At 45.1% G+C, this 20249-nt stretch overlaps 1 protein-coding gene across 2 annotated transcripts in view; it reads left to right on the forward strand.

Annotated features, from left to right (window-relative positions):
• adgrg6 (adhesion G protein-coupled receptor G6) overlaps nt 1–20249 on the forward strand; it is a 103875-nt gene that overhangs the window by 48338 nt on the left and 35288 nt on the right. Inside the window, exons 9-22 of one of the 2 annotated variants that reach the window (XM_085770121.1) lie at nt 3675–3752; nt 4401–4484; nt 11858–11946; nt 12964–13016; nt 13175–13213; nt 13303–13445; nt 13626–13743; nt 15691–15782; nt 15884–15963; nt 16828–16961; nt 18417–18582; nt 18674–18820; nt 18917–19033; nt 20191–20236. In XM_085770121.1, the coding sequence (XP_085626247.1) occupies nt 3675–3752; nt 4401–4484; nt 11858–11946; nt 12964–13016; nt 13175–13213; nt 13303–13445; nt 13626–13743; nt 15691–15782; nt 15884–15963; nt 16828–16961; nt 18417–18582; nt 18674–18820; nt 18917–19033; nt 20191–20236 (1386 nt within the window). The remainder of the gene's footprint in view (nt 1–3674; nt 3753–4400; nt 4485–11857; nt 11947–12963; nt 13017–13174; nt 13214–13302; nt 13446–13625; nt 13744–15690; nt 15783–15883; nt 15964–16827; nt 16962–18416; nt 18583–18673; nt 18821–18916; nt 19034–20190; nt 20237–20249) is intronic. The other variant, XM_085770122.1, reaches the window with a different exon arrangement.

Genomic DNA, 20249 nt, shown 5'->3' on the forward strand with positions numbered 1-20249 from the left:
AGATGAACGTGCTCGACTCAAGAGGACTGAGACTAAATATTATCTAGCACTGCATTAAAGAAAATGGGTTCATCAAATCTTTGCATTAGTTAATTAACCTTTATTTGACTCTTTCTCAGAAAAAAAAGCATGTTAAAAAAGTTTTTGTGGATGAATGTTCCCAGGAATTTATGGAAAACTAGATTTTTGTTCATCGGTTTAAAAAGGATTTTTCTTTCTAACAAAGAACAGCAGCATCCTCTGTGGAAGTTTTAAGTGAAGTGGGAAATTCCCTTACTTGGCACATAGTATGATTTTTCTCCAGTACAAGCATGTGGGAGGTTTTTATCCATGAGCACATGAAGAGTTGTCAAAGTTAATGCAAATTTTATGCTGGAAAATAGAAAGATTTGCGCCCATGTAGAGCTCTGCAGCTGGCAGCATTAACACCATCTTGTTTTCCATCTGTGGTCCCTCTCATTCTGCTGTTTCCTTGGATTTGTCATCATCAGCCCCCCCCACCACCACCACCTCTCCATCCACCACCCTTACCACTAACATGCCTTTAACCCCAACCACCACTACCAGCACAACCAGCTCCTCCTCCTCTGGTAAGGCTTCATCTGCTGCACTGCTTTCTTATTTGCCATTAGCATCATCAGACTTTTCATGTAAACAAAAATAAGTCCATCTCAACCGTAGAAAACTCAAGGCGGAGCTCTGCTGCCAGCCTTAGTGACTGGTTTGGTCGACGTAGAAACTTCTATGGAACGATTTTCCAAAAGTGACCCAGTACATCCAGCTCTAATTTAGTGGCTGTTTGTCCAAACTTTTCCATAAAGCAGAGTCTTTCTAAACAAATATACCTGAGGAGGCTTTAGAATTTCTGTCCTGGTAATGAAGTCCTATAACCAATGAGAGAGATAGCCAATTCTTTCTCCACTTAGAGACAAAAAAAGAAAAGATTGATCCAGTTGGATAACTTTATTTTTCTTGGCTTCCAGACACCCAATCTTTAACTTACGTAGCAAACTTGAAAGAAATAATAACAGAATTATTATATTATAATTATAGATACTGTATTGTTGATACTTGTCTGAAAACCTAGAGCAGGGATGGGCATCTCATTCCACAAAGAGCCGCCGTGGCTGCAGGTTTTTGTTCCAACCAAGCAGCAGCAAACCAAACCTGACTTATTTAATCAACTGATCTCAGCCCTCAGACAGTTGATTGGTCAAACTGTGTGCTTTTGATTGGTTGGAACAAAAACCTGCAGCAACGGCGGCCCTTTTATTTTATTTTTGGAATGAGTTGCCCATCCCTGGTCTAGAGGGTCCAACTGGTGCTCCTCAATCACTCCCAGCCCAGCTCCCCCTGAACCTTCTGCCAGTAACGCTGCATGTGGGAGGATTTATCAATGAGCTGATAAAGAGTTTTCAGAGTTGATGGAAAATATCAGGTTTTGTTTGGCTTGTATCTAATCTGCAAATTTGCTGCATTAACACCATTTTGTTTTCCATCTGTGGTCCTTGTTGTTCTGATTTGACATCTCCAGCCCCCCCTCCCACCACTGCATCTCCATCCACAACCCCTACCACTAGCATGCCTCTAACACCAACCATCAGCACCAGCACAACCAGCTCCACTTCCTCTGGTAAGGCTACTACCGCTGCATGTGGGAGGTTTTTATTCACGGCCACGTTTATGGCCGATAGAAAGATCTTCACCCAAACAGAGCGTTGGACGTTTCAGATCTGCAGCTGGCAGCATTAACACACCATCTTGTTTTCCATCCGTGGTCCTGTGTCCTTTTGATTTGTCATTATCAGCCCCCACCACCACCACCACCACCCCAACCTCTCCATCCACCACCCCTACCACTAGCATGCCTCTAACCCCAACCATCAGCTCCACCATTACCAGCACAACCAGCTCCTCCTCCTCTGGTAAGGCTTCATCTGCTGCACTGCTTTCTTGTTTGCCATCTGACTTTTCATGCTAAAAAAAAATCAAACAAACTGACTCCGGTTCCAGAGCCAACTTTCAAAAGTTTTTTCTTGTTTTTTTTAATATCCAAGACTTTTGGCATTGGTCCTGTAACCACGTAAGGCTGACAGCTTGTCTATCGCAGTGTGGTTGTGTGCTTTGTGTAACTGACATGCTGACTCATTGTGCTAATCAGTTATGCCTACCACTACCACCACCATCACCACCAGCAGCTCTGCTACCCCCACCACTAACGCTCCTTCAACCAGCAGCACAGCACATGGTAAGGTAGCTGACAATATTTCAATATCATTACCATCTCATGGAACAAGTTGTGCATCTGATTTTGTCCTGTTCTGGTACCGGTGACTTTATGATCATTTTGTTATTGGTGTAGCTCATACAAAGCTAAAATACAGCTGCTGCTTAAGCTAGTTTCAAGGTGGATTTTTACAGTTAGCTTGAGGCTAGCTAAAGTAAAGCTACTTTTTCTACAATCTAAAGTTTGAGTTGCAAAGATAAAGCATGAATTTTCCATGCACACATGGACTAAATATCATGTTTCAGACTAATAATGAAAGAACTAAAAGAAACAATATGAAAGTACTCAAGCTCTCAACTAGTAATTACCATAATTACCATCACCCTCATTGTCATTTACATCATTATCATCATCTCCGTACATTTTATTACATTTATCATTAGTGTGAGCATGTTTAAACTGTGCAGCTGATGCTAACCACACATTTGCACATGTGTTGCACAAGTAGGAGAGACATTTCATATTATACAAGGTCTGTATGTTTGTCACTTAAGAGAAAGGATCTTCATTTCCGACTGTAAAGTGAAGGAACATTTGTGTGCATGTGCAGAGGTTTTAAGAGGCATCACCTTGGTGTGAATAGAAGTTTCCAAAGACAGGAAGTACTAGAAAATGGGTTTCGGATCAATAACAATCATTCTAACGTTTTCTCATCCCCTCATTTCACTCTCTGCAGCTCTCTGCAGCAGCACACTGTTACAATACAATGAGCATACTGTAGCCTACATATTTTCAAGGTTATTGACGTTATAGGCAATAATAGTCATACTACATTTTTATAAGTATGTCTTTTCTCTCCACCAAATTGCGAAGCTGTGATTCAGTTTCTGTAAATGCAGATTAAGAGATGATAAATAAAAAGTTGAATTTTAGCAAAAATCAGGAGATGAGAATTATTTACTGTAGGGACTCGTTTGTTTCTTTTATAAATGTTGAAACCACAGGTTTATTTTGTTATTGTCTCTTAGACTTCCGCTTTCTCTTGTGTATATGACAGAATCTGAAAATAAGGAAATAGTGTAACTAACTATAGGAAATAATGGCTTAATTTACAGTTTCTGTCTTTATTGATTGACATTTAGGGCTGACTTTTGGGGGGTTATAGTTCCCCTGGTGATATGGTTGTGTGGGTATTGTCTGCATAACTTATGTTTCATATTTAGTTGTTTTCCATAGTATGAGCTAGTGTGAGCATGTAGATATTGAACAGAAGAGGCCCCAGTATGGAGCCTTGGGGAACACCGGATGTGTAATCCTCTAAGTGGGATTCAAACCAGTCCAGACCTGTGCCAGATGTATTTATGGCAATAAATAATGGTTTACTGTCCCTACAGCATATGTCTACAAAGCTGACATGAAATTATGTGATTGTTTACTTCCCCTGTAGCCCAACAGACAACCAGCAGCACGTCAACTGTCTCACCTGCTACCACTAACAACCCAACTACTAACCTCTCAACGCATGGTAAGAGAAACGATGCTGGGCTGAAGCCTCTGCTGTGAAAAAATTAATTCTATATACAGGAGGCTTTACAATGTTATGAGTGCATGTGGTTTCAGTGTATATGGTGCACAGAACCAAGATAGAGCTGATATTATACCCGTTAATGGTTAAAAAGAAGGGATTATTTGTGAGTAAATCAGGTATAATTAGTCACTGCTTATTCTCAAAGAACATGAAACCAGCTGTTATGTTCATATGCATGATAAAAACTTTAATTCAGTGTAATGTTTCACTGGCTATATTACAAGCATGGACAGTCATACCTAAATGCTTGGGCTTTAACTAATTATAGGTTTCATTCTTGATTTATATTATGTCAATTTTTTTCTATTTCTAAACATTCACATGGCATTTTCATTTGTTAAACAACATATAATTAAAAATTACTCAAAACAGAACAGCTAATCAATGATCCGTTCACAGTTTAATCAGTAAGTATCTTAACAATGCAAAATATTTAATTTTGATAACACTGTCAGATTTTTTGCTTCTAGCACTAAAATGCTCAGCACTTGCTCATCTCCTCTTCTTTTCTTTTTCTGTTTTTGTTCTATTCTTTGGCCTCTTCTGTTTCTCGTCGGTTCTCCTGTTTGTTTCCTCCACAAACAGTTCCAGGAACGACTGCTCTGCCGTTGTTAGTAACTACTAACCAACCAACCACTAGCATAGCTGTTACTGCTGCTTCCTCTGCGGGTAAGACGATCATGCATGCCTAGTTGGCCAACGAAGGTCGGTATCATACTCCTCTCCTCTGGCCCGTCCAACCAGGTGATCTCTGTTCTTTCTCCTCGTTTTCTCAACAACAACAAAAAAATCTGTTATCGAAGTTTTTAAACATTTATTTTTTCCCGCTGCTTCCCTGAACCTTTTACTATACTGTTCTAGTAAATGTATCATTTTCTCTCATCAGCGATTTGATTTGTTCGCTGTCCAATTTAGTTAAATTGTGTTTGGCTTCTTTGCTTAATGATTTTATCATCAGTGTCTGGAGAAACTACTTCCTCTTGTGTGGTTCTATTATCTCTTTAATCTAAGAACTATCCAATCCAATGATTTTTTTTTTCTCCTACTGATCCTTTCTTGCTGTAGTTGGTCCACTTGTAGCTGATCTGACAAGCAAATAAATAAAACATAAGTCACAATCAAAACAGTTCACTAACACTAACACACGAGTCATGATCAAAGAAAATTTGAAATAGATGTGTCAGGTGCTTCTCAAGCTCCATTGTTTATTCTTTTTGTTTGCTTGAAAAAGCATTTGCAACTTTTATTTATCATCTGTAACCTGATTTTCCCCTATAATGGCATCTGGTTTAATCTCTGTCCTGCATGGCACAGCAAAGGAACCAACAGTGAAATCTCCAACCCAAGCTTCAGGTCCTGACGCTGCTGTGGTCATTCTTCAGAACTCCAGACCAGTGGCTGCTGGTCCAGCTGCTCACCACAGAAGACGGAGACATGTTTTTGGATTAACAGCAGGTGGATCTCTTCTTTCTCAAGCTCCTGGACCTCCACCCCCTCCACCCACCTTAAAACAAGCCAAGCCTGCCTTTGTTCCCGGCCCCCATGGAGTAGATTCTCATCATACATCCCTTGCATCCAGACCATCAAGTTCTCCAGTCCAAGCCCCCAGCCCCCAATATCCACCATACCAACCTCAGCTCTCACCCTCAGCTCCTGGTCACCAAGCTCCACCTTCAGCCTCCTTTTCTAGGCCTGGAGGACTTCGTAGCGCCAAGACCTCCCTGGGATTCATCTCCACCCCTTTGATCTGGCAGGGGAGGAAGAGGCCAACTGGAGGAAGGCGTCCAGTCACCACCAGAGCGCCACCCAAAGCATCGGTTCACGTCACCAAACCGTCTTCAGAGGTCAAAACCACCGTCAGGTCCACAGACTCCACACAAAGAAATGGATTCAAACACTCTGCTGGACCTGGGTTTAGAAACGCAACCCAAAGTTTTAGATACTCAACATATACAACTGGTCGCTTTCATGCATCTGCTCAACCTACATCAAGGCCGACATTTTCACACCAACCAATCACCAGCATTGAGTTTCCTACAACCGAGGAATCTTCCCCACAGGTGGAAGCAGCTCCTCTGGCGTCATCATCATCATCATCAGCATCACTGGCTCTTGGCAACAGAAAGAACAAACCTTTAGCTCCCCAGTGGTCACTGCCAAGCAGAAGTGGTGAAAGCAGCAATCAAACGGTTGCTATGGAGAACCAGACAGATCCTCTGTTGCCACTGGGTGATGATTATGTATCAGGAACTGAGCCATTTGTCTATGAATCAGCTGTGGAGGGCGGTACCTTTAGTCTATATGAATTTGTTGATGCCTTTCCTGTGGACGAACCGACCACCTCCCCTCCGCCTTTTTTCAATCCTAATGCGATAAGCGAACATACACCCATCGTATCAGAGACCCATGTTGCTTTGCATCCTGTCACACACCCGCTGACTTCTTCTGAGGGAGGAAGTGAACATTTTCTTACCCAAACACATTCACCTGATGACTCAGAGAACCCGCTGAGTGGCTCCGCAGCGGGCGGCGAACTTTCTCAAACCTTAAAAGACAGATTGATGCTGGAAACGGCCACATTCTGGAGCAGGTCTCAGACTCCTACGGTGACAGTTTCTAACACTTTGTCCAATTCCAGCATCTCAAACAGCACTAGTTCAAGCAGACAGAGGCTAGAGGAGAGTGTATACTCACAATCTGCACCTCAACATTTGGAAACTCTGACTTTTCAACCTACACAGTCTCTCCATATACGCTCCCTTTCATCCCCACTCCTCATTCAGCCAACACCTTCTTTGCCCACAGCTCACCTAAGCTCCTCTGCTTTTCCTGCAGAGGAGATTTCCACTAAACATCTTTCTTCCTCCTATGTGCCACAGAGGGAGGACCCAGCACAGATATCATATTCCTCTCTTTCTTCAAACCCTCAGGACAGAGCGTATGAGACGAACACTGCTGGAAGTGATGTCGAACTTCCGGCAGCCGAAACCAGACTGATTAACAATTTATACGCAAGTACAGACGCATTTAGACAGATACATTCGTCAGTGCACTTCACTCTCCATAGGCCTTCGCTCCCTCCTCCTCCTTCACACCCTCCTATCTTTCTAAAAACTTCTCTTTCTAACACGTCTGCTTCCCCTCTCTACTCCTTATCTCCCCTCCCACCTTTCTCCCCCACTGCCGTTACTTCACAAATTCCAGCCTCCACTCCCCTTAGCTCCTCCGACTCCCTCGCTCCTCTCTCATCCCTTCCTCCCCTCTGGTTCGCAGCCGTTTCTCCTCCCCTTCCCCCACCTCCACCTCCACCCTCTGCTCCTCCTGAGCCGCCCCCACCCTTCCTACCGTCTTCTTCCCAGCATGCCGAGGGGAGGCTTTCAGGAACAGGCGCCGTTGCTGAATCTGCTCACGTTCCAGAGTCGGATGGAGTTAGCGGGAACTTTCCGCCTTCTTTGTTGTCATCTCTGTCTCTGTCCTCAAGCCTTCAAAGGGACTTTGTAGTGACAACAGTTGACACAGCATCCTCCTTGTCACTTCCTCTCTTTTTTAAAGCCGCAACTGAATCTCTGATGCCAGTTGTTGATGATGCACTGCTCCCTGAATACCACTTAATATCTGCTGAGAGTTCCCTTGGCACTGTATCAGAACCTTTCAAAGGCGGTTTGCCCTCCCTAGAGGGAAATGCCCCGTCAGGTTCATTAGTCAGTTCAATTAATCCAACTCCCACTGGATTATCGGTGGGGAATTGGGCTTCCACCTCTGTGGCGCTCACACTTGATTTACCCCTTGAAGTCCAGACTGCTCAGTCACAGTCGGAGTTGCTTGACCCTGAGTTCGATCCGTCAGTGGTTTTATCACCTTCCTCTCATGTGGTCGGTCTGTCAGTCAGTTCACATCCGCAGAATCAATCTGACATCGCCTTGACATCCCTCCGGGCCTCTGAACGCACCCCAGCTCCACTCCTGGCAAGTTTGCACTTAGCTTCTTCGTCTGCAACTCCCTCCGCACCCTCAGATCCCTTCCGCTTTGACAACCTGTTGCTCACTGTGCCTCCAGAGACTCGTTCTACTGCGACACTGGTGCAAGTTGCTAGGGCGACAGAGCAGATGGTGGGAGGGGACGCTGCAGTGTATTTTTCCTCTGTCGCCCCTAATTCAATAAGTGAGGACTCTCCTCTCAGGGCTCAGGCCTCTTCGGACAGACTTACATCCAGCCCGACCTTTAACAGGGATCCATGGAGGCTGCAGCACATCATGTCCCATTTACGCACCGACAACCAGGTGAACACTGACTCCAGGGTCTCCCAGGCTTTCTCTGGCTATGATGATGCATTTAATCACCCAATTTCCCCTTTGTCGAATCCATCTGTCATGGCACCGACCCAGACACTGGCACTCGGCGGCAGCGTGAGTACACAGCCTGGCAGTGCCACCCCCCAGCACGCTTCAGGCCTGGATTATTCCTACCACTCATGCTTGGCACAAACTAACAGTGAGCACCCCGGCCATCTGATCCACACACACAGTTCAGCACACACACAGATGCTCACACACACAGTGAAGTTTTTAGATTCAAGTGAGAAACTAGACTTAACTCAGAGGCCCAGGCACGATGCACAAAATGAACGGCGGCAGTCGTCTCACGTCGTTTCCTTCGCCCGACTTTCACCCTCGACTGTGCCGCCTCTTCCTGCTGAAGCAACCCTCACACCTCCTTTACCCTCTCTTCACCTTTCCCCTATCTTCTCTGCAATCCCTCACTCCGTATCTGTCTCCTCCCCTCTCCTCCCCAGCTGGATGCTGTTGCCAGCTGTGTCCGCCAACATGGCAGAAGCTGAAATTGCCTCCTTATTGCCCTCCATGTCGACTGCTGGCTCCCACCAGCCCACAATCACTCAATCCCCCCTGGATAAACATTTGCAGTCCTTCCAAAGATCCACCACACACTCTGTTAGCCAGTCAACACAGGTCCAGCAGTCCACCACAGTCAGCCAATCACTTCCTGTCGACCGAGCTGCCACAACTCAAGAGCTCGCAAACGACCAACAAACAGTCAGTTTTGAGGGTGTTGTGTCCTCACTTGCGGCCTTGAATACTCAAACTACAGCTGGAGTACAGTCACACCCCTCACAAGTATTTTATCCTGCACGTGTTGTTCCAAAAATTCATATTTTGGATGGACACGTTGCTGCTTCAACAGTTCGCCCCAGTAACTCTGCAAACTCAGGGCTACAACCTAACGAAAATCTGAATCCAGAAGTTGCCCCAAACTCTCAACGATTTCCTGTTGAAACACCAACTACGTCACACCACCTCACCTCTGAACCCACTTATCAGCCCGGCTATGCACCATTAAAACGACCCACTAGTGCTCAAATTATTGAACCGCACACTCCTGACCTTAACGCCCCGTCTTCCACCCCAGCCGCTGGAACCCCCACTGGTTCCTCTATCGATGCCCCAGATCAAGGCTTCATTTCAGAGCTCCCACCTCCTGTGAGTGACAACCTCACAGCAGGCTCAAAATACATCTCCAAGTCAAATGTAACTACTGGAATAACACCCAAAGACTCTGCCTCAGTGGCAATTGAAATCACAAACACCACAAAGGATAAAAATGCTACAACTCTGATGGAAAATGGAAATACGGAGGCATCTCAGGGGAACGTGACGGGCGACAAGCCGCCGCCAAGTCTCAGTGTGAATGCAGGCACATCAGCAGAGTCGCATTTTACCCCTTTCAAGCCTGGTTTGAACTCCAGTCCAAGTGTGTCGAATCACAGTGGGAATCACAACACAGGAGAGATTGTGAACGAGGCGATGGACGTACACGGCGGCGTTGTCGTCCACCTTTCCCCTACTCTACCTACAGTCATCAGCGCTAACCGCTTAACAACCACAAAGAACTCCTCTCCGACAGCGCCGCTCAAAGCAGTCAGCGCATCAGCTGGCGGTGGCGGTGGCGGCCTCAAAAAGGCCACAGTTCGTCCGACCCGTGGATCCACATCTGCCAAACCCACGTTGCCATGCCAATGTAAACAGCGCTTTCATTTTACATGTCTGTGTGGACTGTCACCGGGGAACAGTATGTCATGCAATAACAAAAAACCTGTAGAGATAGAGAACAAAAAACACCATGATCTGCAATGACAGAAGCATGCACTTGATTATGTTCATCATAATAACTTGTATTAAGTCTTAAAGCCTTTATTTATTTAAAACGGTTGAAGAAACTTTAATGAATCAAGTGCATCATGCGCCTGTTATAATATACACTATATTACCAAAGGTATATGGACACTTAAATTACAGGACATTATAATGCTATGGTGATATTTGCGACTGTTTTGTAATAGTTAATGTTTCTTACTTTCTTGTTTCAACATTGACAGTGAACAAAGCCAGCCCCATAAAGAAAGGGCTTTTCCCAGTTTGGAACAATCTGACCAATCACAAGGCCGAATCACTCTGAATGCACCAAAGCTCTTGTGGCTGAATTGGAGAAAATCCCGGCAACAAGAGGCCAAAAATCCTTCAAGTGTTGTTTCAAAACAAACCAAATATTGATTCAAATGTTCAAATATCACGTATGGCTTCAATCATAAAGTGTCCGCAGACTTCTGGCCACATAGTTTGTTACAAAAAGCTTGTTGAGAATCTGTGGACGACGGCAGCTCATCTGAAAACAACAAGATTTTAAGACTGAATACAGGATTGAATGAGTAGTTTAAGGTGGTCGGGTTTTACAGTGCGGTTGCTGGATCGCTCCTTTTAATCATTCATTGACTCAGATCGAAGGTGTGGTACCTGTATGTAGCTGTCAATCAGGTGAATAGGCGGGATCCCCTCAGGGATCAGAGGCTGGTGATTGGTTTGCTGTGATTCTGGGTTTTGAAATGAAGTCTAGGTGTCCTGTCAGACTGTAGTGTTTACCCTGGTACTTGTAGTTCCAACACAGGAGTTGTAGTTCACTATTCTTAGTCTACATCAATGTCTCAATATCTCTGTCTTTGAATATCTTTATTTATTTCTCCTTTTCTCTCAAAACACCTCCACCTCCTCTCAGGACTTCTTTTCTTTCCCTCTTCCTATCTGAGTTTTTCAATCCACCCATGTTCCTGGTCGAGACATCCTGCTCTGCTGCTTCCTGCTCTCCCACAGTGACCGACAGAAAACTCATCTCTGACATGTAGACAAGTTGATGTTTGAAACAAGCAGCTTCTCCTCAAATCTCAGGAAAAAAATGAAAAATAAAATAAATAAAAAAACATCAGTGAACATGTGCAGCTGCAGGGTCTCCCACCAGAACTGATGGAGCAGAGCTCTCTCAAACTGCTCGGTAGTTTTTACTAACAATTGTAGATACTGGACAGACACCTAGTGGCCAAAGTGAAGCATAGCAGGAGAGTGAGAGCATTATGACTGATTGGGACATTTGATGAGTCTTACAGTAACACAGTGTGTGTGTGCTGTGGGAGAACTCACATATATGTCATGCTAAAATTAATATCGTTTTTATTATTTTTTATTATGTTTTTGTTAAATAATGACATTTTGAGAACAGGATAATTTGCATTTTCTTTCTTTATTATTTTTTTTTTATCCTTTTTAATATCAGTGTAAAATAAATATGTGAGTTGTCAGACTGCAGACACACACAGACGTACTGAAATTGTTAAGATTTGCAGAGCGACGGCTTCTTCAAGCTGCAGAGACATTTTCTCCAGCAGTTTTTTTCTAGTTCAAAATGATCCCATTCACCAAGAAAAGAAGTGGTAATGACTGCCCCCCCCTCCACCCTCCACCCCCCACCGCTTTGCTGTTGTTATCTGCCAGGCAGCAGGTTCCTCCTTGTCATTCCACACTGTAAGATTGGATTTTGCATAACTTGATTAGCTCCGACCACTCCATTCATCTCCTGCTATGTGGCACAGGCACACAAAAAAAAGCTCCATTATATATATGAAACAGCCTGAGGCAGATTGAGACTGAGGTTATATTTTCTATTTCTCTCTTCCTTCCCCCTCTCGCCTTCATCTGCAGAGAAGTTATTCTACGGGATCTCTTTTGAGGTGAACGCCACGGGCGCGACGCAGGCCCAGGGCGACGTGCAGCGAGCTGTGGACCTCTGGGTAAGAGAGTAACTGCTCTTCACAGAGATAACAGCAGAGACTGGAGGAGGTGAAGCTGACCTGGGGCTTTTTAAAATCACTAGGGGCCCTTAAGAATAAAAAGAGGTCCGGAGGGGCCCCTATCGACCCCTCGTTTACAGCATAATTTAAAGAGATTTTGGCAAATTGGCCCTTTGCCATAATCCCCCTTAGGAGTAGGTTTGTTACCTTTAATTGTCGGTGCAAGCTGTTTTTAGAATGGCAGAGCAGAGCCGCGAGCTGCTCAGAGCTAAGCTATGGAGGCTAATGGGATTTCTTGGTTTCCCTCATCAAATTCATCAAATACACAATCCAACAACTCCAAAATGCTCTGGTGGACAAGTTGTGACCTGCACATTCACCACGCTATGAGATAATAACAGAACGTTACCAGACAGAGTTGTTTTAGAGGTAAATGCAGATACTGCTTGATGAAAAACTGTCCCTGGCGGGAACATGCATCACCTGTTTTGCATGAATTTCCCTCTAAAACAACTCTGTCTGGTAACGTTCTGTTATTATCTCATAGCGTGGTGAATGTGCAGGTCACAACTTGTCCACCAGAGCGTTTTGGAGGAACCAATAAATCCCATTAGCCTCCGTAGCGTAGCTCTGAGCAGCTCACGGCTCTGCTCTGCCGTTCTAAAAATAGCTTGCACCGACAATTAAAGGTAACCTACTGCTATGACTATAGGGATTATGGCAATGGGCCAATTTGTTGAACTATCCCTTTAAATAGAATAGTACAGGATCTGATCGCCTGATGCTGCATTTAAGTGCAGATTTACTAATTAATTGAAAATAACCAGACAACACATTTCTGGTGTTTGGGGCCTGGAGCCGTCTCATTGGTTACAGGACTAAGGAAGCAACAGTCGTGATTGGCGAATCAGCTGATTCTGTCGATAAGTCGTTGGTGGTAACAAGAGCGGAGTTTAACTCAGGTGGTTCTCATCTCACTGATCAGAGTTGTTGATCTGATGTGTTTTGTTCTTGCAGATGAATCAGACGTTTCAGAACTGGACTCACACGGTTTACGTCAACAACATCAGGTAAATCTGCTTCTCTTGTTTCCGCCTGTTCAGAGAGTAACTGTCACAGCTTCGTCACTCTAATGGTTCAGTCCTGGTATTTACCAACTATCTGTGATTTTGGATGCAGCTGCTGCATCCAAGCTGTCGTCTCTTTAACCTTTTCTCTCTCTCCTCAGTCTGGTGCTTCAAGAGTTGGTGGAAGGTCACCACACAAGGTAACAACAGCTGGTTGTGTCTCGTTGTTTGGTTCCTCTCATTCGTTTGAGGCTGCTGCTGCTTATTCACAGCTCTGCTCCGTCTCCAGGTTCTCAGGTCAGGCCCTGCTGGTGTACAACTACATCTCCAATGAGAGTCTGAGTGAAGCCGCTGTGTCGACCAGGCTGCGCGGCAGAGCTCAGGCGATGGACGCCGGCCTGCAGCTCGCCGTCGGAAACGTCGGCCTAGTTGGTGAGAAACCGGACAGGTCACATCAGAGGCAGAATTTATATTTCTACATATCATGCACCAATGACAACACATACCTGATCTCCAGTTTTGACCACATTAGCAGCATTAGCACATTAGCCGGTCTCAGTCCGTCTTGAACAGATCGTTGTAGCTTCTCTGTTCTGTTTCCTGCACAAACAGGAAACTGTCTGAAGGAGAATCTGGCCTCAGGCCGCTACCCCTGGCCTGAGACCAGACCCATGGTCACCCAGTACCTGCCCTGCTTCCCCAACAAGGACCAGAGTGTGTCGAGAACATGGTAACACACACACACACACACACTTCTAGATTTTCTCCTGGTTTTTACTCTCAACCTATCAGACTCTATCTGTCAGATATAGACGCATACCAAGTTATCAGTTAGTTATCGTTGAAGTTAGTTGGAATCATTTGATCATTAAAGCAGAAGTAAGCAGAATGTTTGTGTTAATATAAGTCTTAAATAGTTCTATCTTCAGACAGCAATCACTTACATAGAGTGTTTGGTCTGAAACACGGGTCTGTCAGTCACTCTGCTCTGGTGTAAGCCGAGGAGAAAACTTTCCTTGTATCCTACAACCTTTATCCAATGAGGAGAGAGAACGGCATAAAGGGGCGGTCCTCTCTGTGTGTGCAGCCAAGGGATGCGCGTGAATGTGGTGACGTAGGGACGAGGGCGGGGACTGCTAACTCCATCGGCTAACAAGAAGTTGCTTACTTCTGCTTTAAATACATCTCTAAAAGCTTAAAGGGATATTTAAACATTTTTGCAAATAATGCCATAATCAATCCAACAACTCCAAAATGCTCTGGTGGACAAGTTGTGACCTGCACATTTACCACGCTATGAGATAATCATAGATAATTATGTAACAACACGTCACATAAAGCAAATACTCAGAACTACGCCCCTCAGCAGCCGTGTCTGGGATGTAGTTCCGGCTGCATTTCCCTCTAAAACAACTCTGTCTGGCAATGTTCTGTTATTATCTCATAGCGTGGTGAATGTGCAGGTCACAACTTGTCCACCAGAGCGTTGTGGAGTTGTTGAATTGTGTATTTGATGAGTTTGATGAGGGAAACCAAGAAATCCCATTAGCCTCTGTAGCTTAGCTCTGAGCAGCTCCCTTCTCTGCCCCGCTGCTTGCACCAACAATTAAAGGTAACAAACCTACTGCTAAAACTATAGGGATTATGGCAATGGGCCCATTTGCTAAAATGTTGAACTATCCCTTTAAGGTAAAAATCCTGCTGTTGTGACCTGCACATCCGTGAGACTTTGTATTCCAGCTCCGTTTACAAACGTGTCAGCTTTCTTGAAGTAAACAAACCCCTCAGTGTATGTTTGAAGACATCCGACGTCGTCTGTGGAGAAAAAAATAGTTGTTTTGTGGGATGTAAACAGCCTAAGATCGGTCTGCTCCCATTACACGCTGCCGTGGCGATGCGGGGACAGACAGAACTACTGCAGAACAGGAGACATTAGAAAGAAAACCTTCAGATTCATTCTGTTAGACCTAAAATATTAGGAAATAGAGCCCCAGGTTGAATTTGCCTGGACTTGTCCTTTAAAGTGTCTAAAAGCTGGTTCATAAGGAGATGAGCTGGAGATCGTAGGTTTGGATTGGATTGGATTGGATTGTACTTTATTGTCCCAAGGGGAAATTTGTTTTGGGCTCGGAGCCACTGCATACACAAGACAATACATACGAGACATCCATACAAAATACTTTCACACCTTTAACACGCATTCAAAACAGTGAAGGGTGCTTCCACTCTATTACAAATAGGTCAGTAAAAACAGTCTGTAGAACTGATCAAATCAGCAGCTCTTTAAGTTAAAGTGCTATGTGCGCTGTGGTTCAACAGAGAAAAACTAAACCAATAGAATAAAACCAACAATACATAAATAAACTAGAGTGCTACATTGCATATAAAAAAGAGTTATATGATCAAGAGTGAAATAATAAAAGTAATAAAACTATATTATATATATTAACTATACAAAAAAAAAAAAAGAACAGATACAGACGTTCAGACACAGACGTTGAGTCCTACCTGGGTCACCTCAGGTGTTTCACAACAACGTTCTGCAGGTTGAACACTGTGGATCCATCACAGTCAACAGCCGGGTCTTTCTTCTCAGAGACTTTCAGAGGGACATGAAGGAAAGACAGAAAATGTGACAGTTTCTCCGTCTGTCTGTCTGTCTGTCTCTCCTCTGCAGTTTGATCAGTCCACAGAACTACTCCCACTCCTTCTGGTCCCATCCAAACAACGGGAGCTGCACCAACATCGAGGACATCAAGGTGTCTGCAGGTTCGTTACAGGCTGATATATGATACAGAACCAGACGTGAAGGATGAAGAGGTCAAAGGTCACGTGGATGTGTTTCTGTTTTTGCGTGTTTTATTGTGCAGAAAATGCAGCGGACGTTGCCGTGGAGCTCGCCGGCTTCACCGACACCGACAACACCAACTTTAACCTGAGCAAAGAGGAGGTGAGAGTCTGAACGTCTCCGTCCTCACTGAGCAGACTGGAGATCAGAATAAACAACCTCCTCTTTCTCCTCCTATTCCTCCTTCCCTTCTTCCTCCTCCTCCTCCTCCTCCTCTTCATCCTCCTCCTCCTCATCTTCCTCCTCCTCATCTTCCTCTTTCTCCTCCTATTCCTCCTTCCCTTCTTCTTCCTCCTCCTATTCCTCCTCCTTCTCCTCCTCTTCCTCTTCCCCCTCCTCCTCCTCTTCACCCTTCTCTACTTCTTCCTCCTCATCTTCCTCTTCCTCCTCCTCCTTCTCCTCCCTCTCCTTCTCTACCTCCTCTTCCTCCTCCTCTTCCTCCTCCTTCTCCTCCTCATCCTCCTATTCCTCCATCTCCTCTTCCTCCTCCTCCTCCTCCTCGTCCTTCTCCTCCTCATCCTCCTCATCCTCCTCCTCCCTCTCCTCATCTTCCTCTTCCCTCTCCTCCTCCTCCTCCTTCTCCTCTTCCTCCTTCCCTTCTTCTTCCTCCTCCCATTCCTCCTCCTCCCTCTCCTCCATCTCCTCCTCGTCCTTCTCCCCCTCCTCCTCCTCTTCCTCCTTCTCTACTTCTTCCTCCTCATTTTCCTCTTCCTCCTCCTCCTTCTCCTCCCTCTCCTTCTCTACCTCCTCTTCCTCCTTATCCTCCTCCTTCTCCTATTCCTCCCTCTCCTCCTCTTCCTCCTCCTCCTCCTCCTTCTCCTATTCCTCCCTCTCCTCCTCTTCCTCCCTCTCCTCTTCCTCCTCCTCCTCCTCTTCCTCCTCCCTCTCCTCTTCCTCCTCCTCCCTCTCCTCCTCCTCCTCCTCCTCCTCCTCCTCCTCCTCCTCCTCCTCCTCCTCCTCTTCCAGGTGACCATAGTGGTGTCGAAGGTGCAGGAGCTGGTGAACGTGGCGAAGATCAACAGCTCGTTGGCCAAGACGGTGGTGACCATCATGTCCAACGTGATGACCAGCTCAGACTCGGTGCTGCCCGCGTCGAAGGAGTAAGATCAGACCTTCTCTTGCTCCTCACTGCTCTTTGATCCGGTCATCTGGTCCTCGGGTTCTTCTGTTCCTCTTCCTCTACTCTACTCTACTCTACTCTACTCTACTCTACTCTACTCTACTCTACTCTACTCTACTCTACTCTACTCTACTCTACTCTACTCTACTCTACTCTACTGTCTTTGGTGTTTCTGCTTCTAGCATCATAAACTCCACAGAGCTCTACTGCCCTCTGCTGCACTCCACTGTTTTCTATTGGACCATCCTGTCCTCTGTTGTACAGTATTTTAATACCTTCTACTGTCCTCTACTACTCTCTACTGTGTTGTAATCCCTCTTTATGTTAAAGGGATAGTTCAACATTTTGGCAAATTGGCCCATTGCCATAATCCCTATAGTCATAGCAGTAGGTTCGTTACCTTTAATTGACGGTGCAAGCTGTTTTTAGAACGGCGGAGCAGAGCCATGAGCTGCTCAGAGCTACACAACGCTCTGGTGGACAAGTTGTGACCTGCACATTCACCACGCTATGAGATAATAACAGAACGTTACCAGACAGAGTTGTTTTAGAGGTAAATGCAGAGACTGCTTGATGAAAAACTGTCCCTGAAGGCAACGCGCATCAGCGGTTTTGGATGAATTTCCCTCTAAAACAACTCTGTCTGGTAACGTTCTGTTATTATCTCATAGCGTGGTGAATGTGCAGGTCACAACTTGTCCACCAGAGCGTTGTGGAGTTGTTGGATTGTGTATTTGATGAGTTTGATGAGGGAAACCAAGAAATCCCATGAGCCTCCGTAGTGTAGCTCTGAGCAGCTCACGGCTCTGCTCTGCCGTTCTAAAAATAGCTTGCACCGACAATTAAAGGTAACGAACTACTGCTATGACTACTGTGTTGTAATCCCTCTTCATGTTAATCTCCTGTACAGTTTTCCTCCACAGTGAAGTTTCATTCTCTGCCTTTATTGCACTTTACTTTACTCTTTGTTTCTGTACCCCGATCAGTCCTACCTCTCTACAACTTTATCTCTTCATTGTGTAAACTGTTCACACACATCAAGCACATGTGTGTTTGTGGTCATTTGACCTTTGCGCTGCACGTCATTTTATAATCCGTGCTGCGTTCAAAGAGCCAACCGTCAACGGAGTGAACACAGACTTCAGTGTTTGCATGTTTTATGTCACATCTGTTACACTGAGACTTTATCAGCCATTAAACTGTCCAGCAGTGAAGCCTTTAGATTGATGATGCATGCTGGGACATGTAGTTTGGATTTAACGTGTCTTAAGGAAATGTTACATGAGATTTTATGATTTTAACTCAGAATCTTTGAACTGTTTCCAGCTGCTCTTGTATTTCCTAGTTGTTCACCGTCCTCTCAGATCATTTAGTATCAGTTCTTCAGTGGAGAGTTTTATAATCCAGCCCTGACGTTTCTCTCCTTCTCCCTCAGAGCTCTGAAAACGATGGACGAGCTGGTGCAGAAGATCGAGTTTGACGGCCCGTCCCTCAGAATCACCTCCAAAAACCTGGCGTTGGGGATCTTGGCCAACAACATGAGCATGTTCAAAGGGACGACGTTCAGCGCCTTCATCCCTCCCAACTCCACCGACCCGCAGGTGACGGCCCGAACCCGAACCCGACCGGACCAAACTACAAACCATTCTAAACAGCTCCACAGCTGATCGTCTCCTCTCCTTACCTCCTCAGATTGATTTTGGATCGGACCCTGATCACCCTCTGGCCCAGGTCACCCTCCCGGCCTCACTGCTGTCCAACGTCTCTCTGAGCGAGTCGGACAGGTCGTCTCTGTCCAGGATCAACTTCATGTTCTTCAGCAGCAACAACCTCTTCCAGGTCGGTCTCCTCGTCTCCTGTTTTAACGCTGATGATGAACTCGTCCAACAGGCTGCTCACTGACTGTTTTGTCTTTTTGTGGGATGTTATTTTCAGAAAGAGCAAGGTGACAAGTCTCTGAACAGCTACGTCGTGGCCAGCAGCGTGGGGAACTTCTCCATCACTGGCCTCACCGAAAAAGTGAAGATTGAGATCGCTCACCTCCCCAACCGGGTACAGAGAACATTCACCTGCACTCGTTAGAACAGGACTGTTTGTCTAAACTGGAGGTTTGAGGGTCTGCTGTGCTTTATTCTGGATTCTTAATTATCTCTTTGAAGTGACACCTGCTGGGTGTCATGTTGCTGTTGGTTACAGAAACATCTTACTAAAATACATAGTTCAACATTTTGGCAAATTGGCCCATCGCCATAATCCTATATAGTCCTAGCAGAAGGTTTGTTACCTTTAATTGTCGGTGCAAGTTATTTTTAGAACGGTGGAGCAGAGCCGTGAGCTGCTCAGAGCTACGCTACGGAGGCTCATGGGATTTCTTGGTTTCCCTCATCAAACTCATCAAATACACAATCCAACAACTCCAAAACGCTCTGGTGGACAAGTTGTGACCTGCACATTCACCACGCTATGAGATAATAACACAACGTTACCAGACAGAGTTGTTTTAGAGGTAAATACAGAGACTGCTTGATGAAAAACTGCCCCTGACGGGAACGCACATCAGCGGTTTTGCATGAATTTACCTCTAAAACCAAGAAACCAAGAAATCCCATGAGCCTCCATAGCATAGCTCTGAGCAGCTCACGGCTCTGCTCCGCCGTTCTAAAAATAGCTTGCACCGACAATTAAAGGTAACAAACCTACTGCTATGACTATAGGGATTATGGCAATGGGCCAATTTGCCAAAATGTTGAACTATCCCTCTAAAATATTAAAAAGTCTTTCTTGTAACAGCATCATATAAGACCTTCAAAACAAACAAATTCAGTATCAAGCATCAGGCAAACAACAACAGGCCTTTTATTACAGTCTTCCATCAACAGGAATCTTGGCCTACAGAGGGTGTGGACATATAAATACTCCAGCAGGTGGCAACAGTGGATTTAGAAAGTAATATTGAACAAACAGTCATGTCACTGGTGACAGAGAACAGCCAAGAGAAAGCAGTAAAATCTCAGTCCTCATTGACACATGGAGGTTGAGGCTTCCTGCTGGTTTGACCATCAGCTTTTCTCATTGAAGAAGGAATGTGATCAGTCTTCTCCTTCTACATGATCTTATGGAGAAAAGAGGAATGTGGCTGTAAATGAAGCCAGTTTTCATGTGAACCTGATGCTATTTTTCACTCCTTCCCCTCCTTCTTTTCCTGGCAGACCTCCTCCAATCCAGTTTGCGTGTTCTGGGACTTCGGCATGAACAGTAAGTCTGTCGT

The sequence above is a fragment of the Trachurus japonicus genome, chromosome 24, assembly GCF_045865225.1.
Source record: "Trachurus japonicus isolate A0001 chromosome 24, Traja_1.0".
Classification (NCBI taxonomy): Eukaryota; Metazoa; Chordata; class Actinopteri; order Carangiformes; family Carangidae; genus Trachurus; species Trachurus japonicus.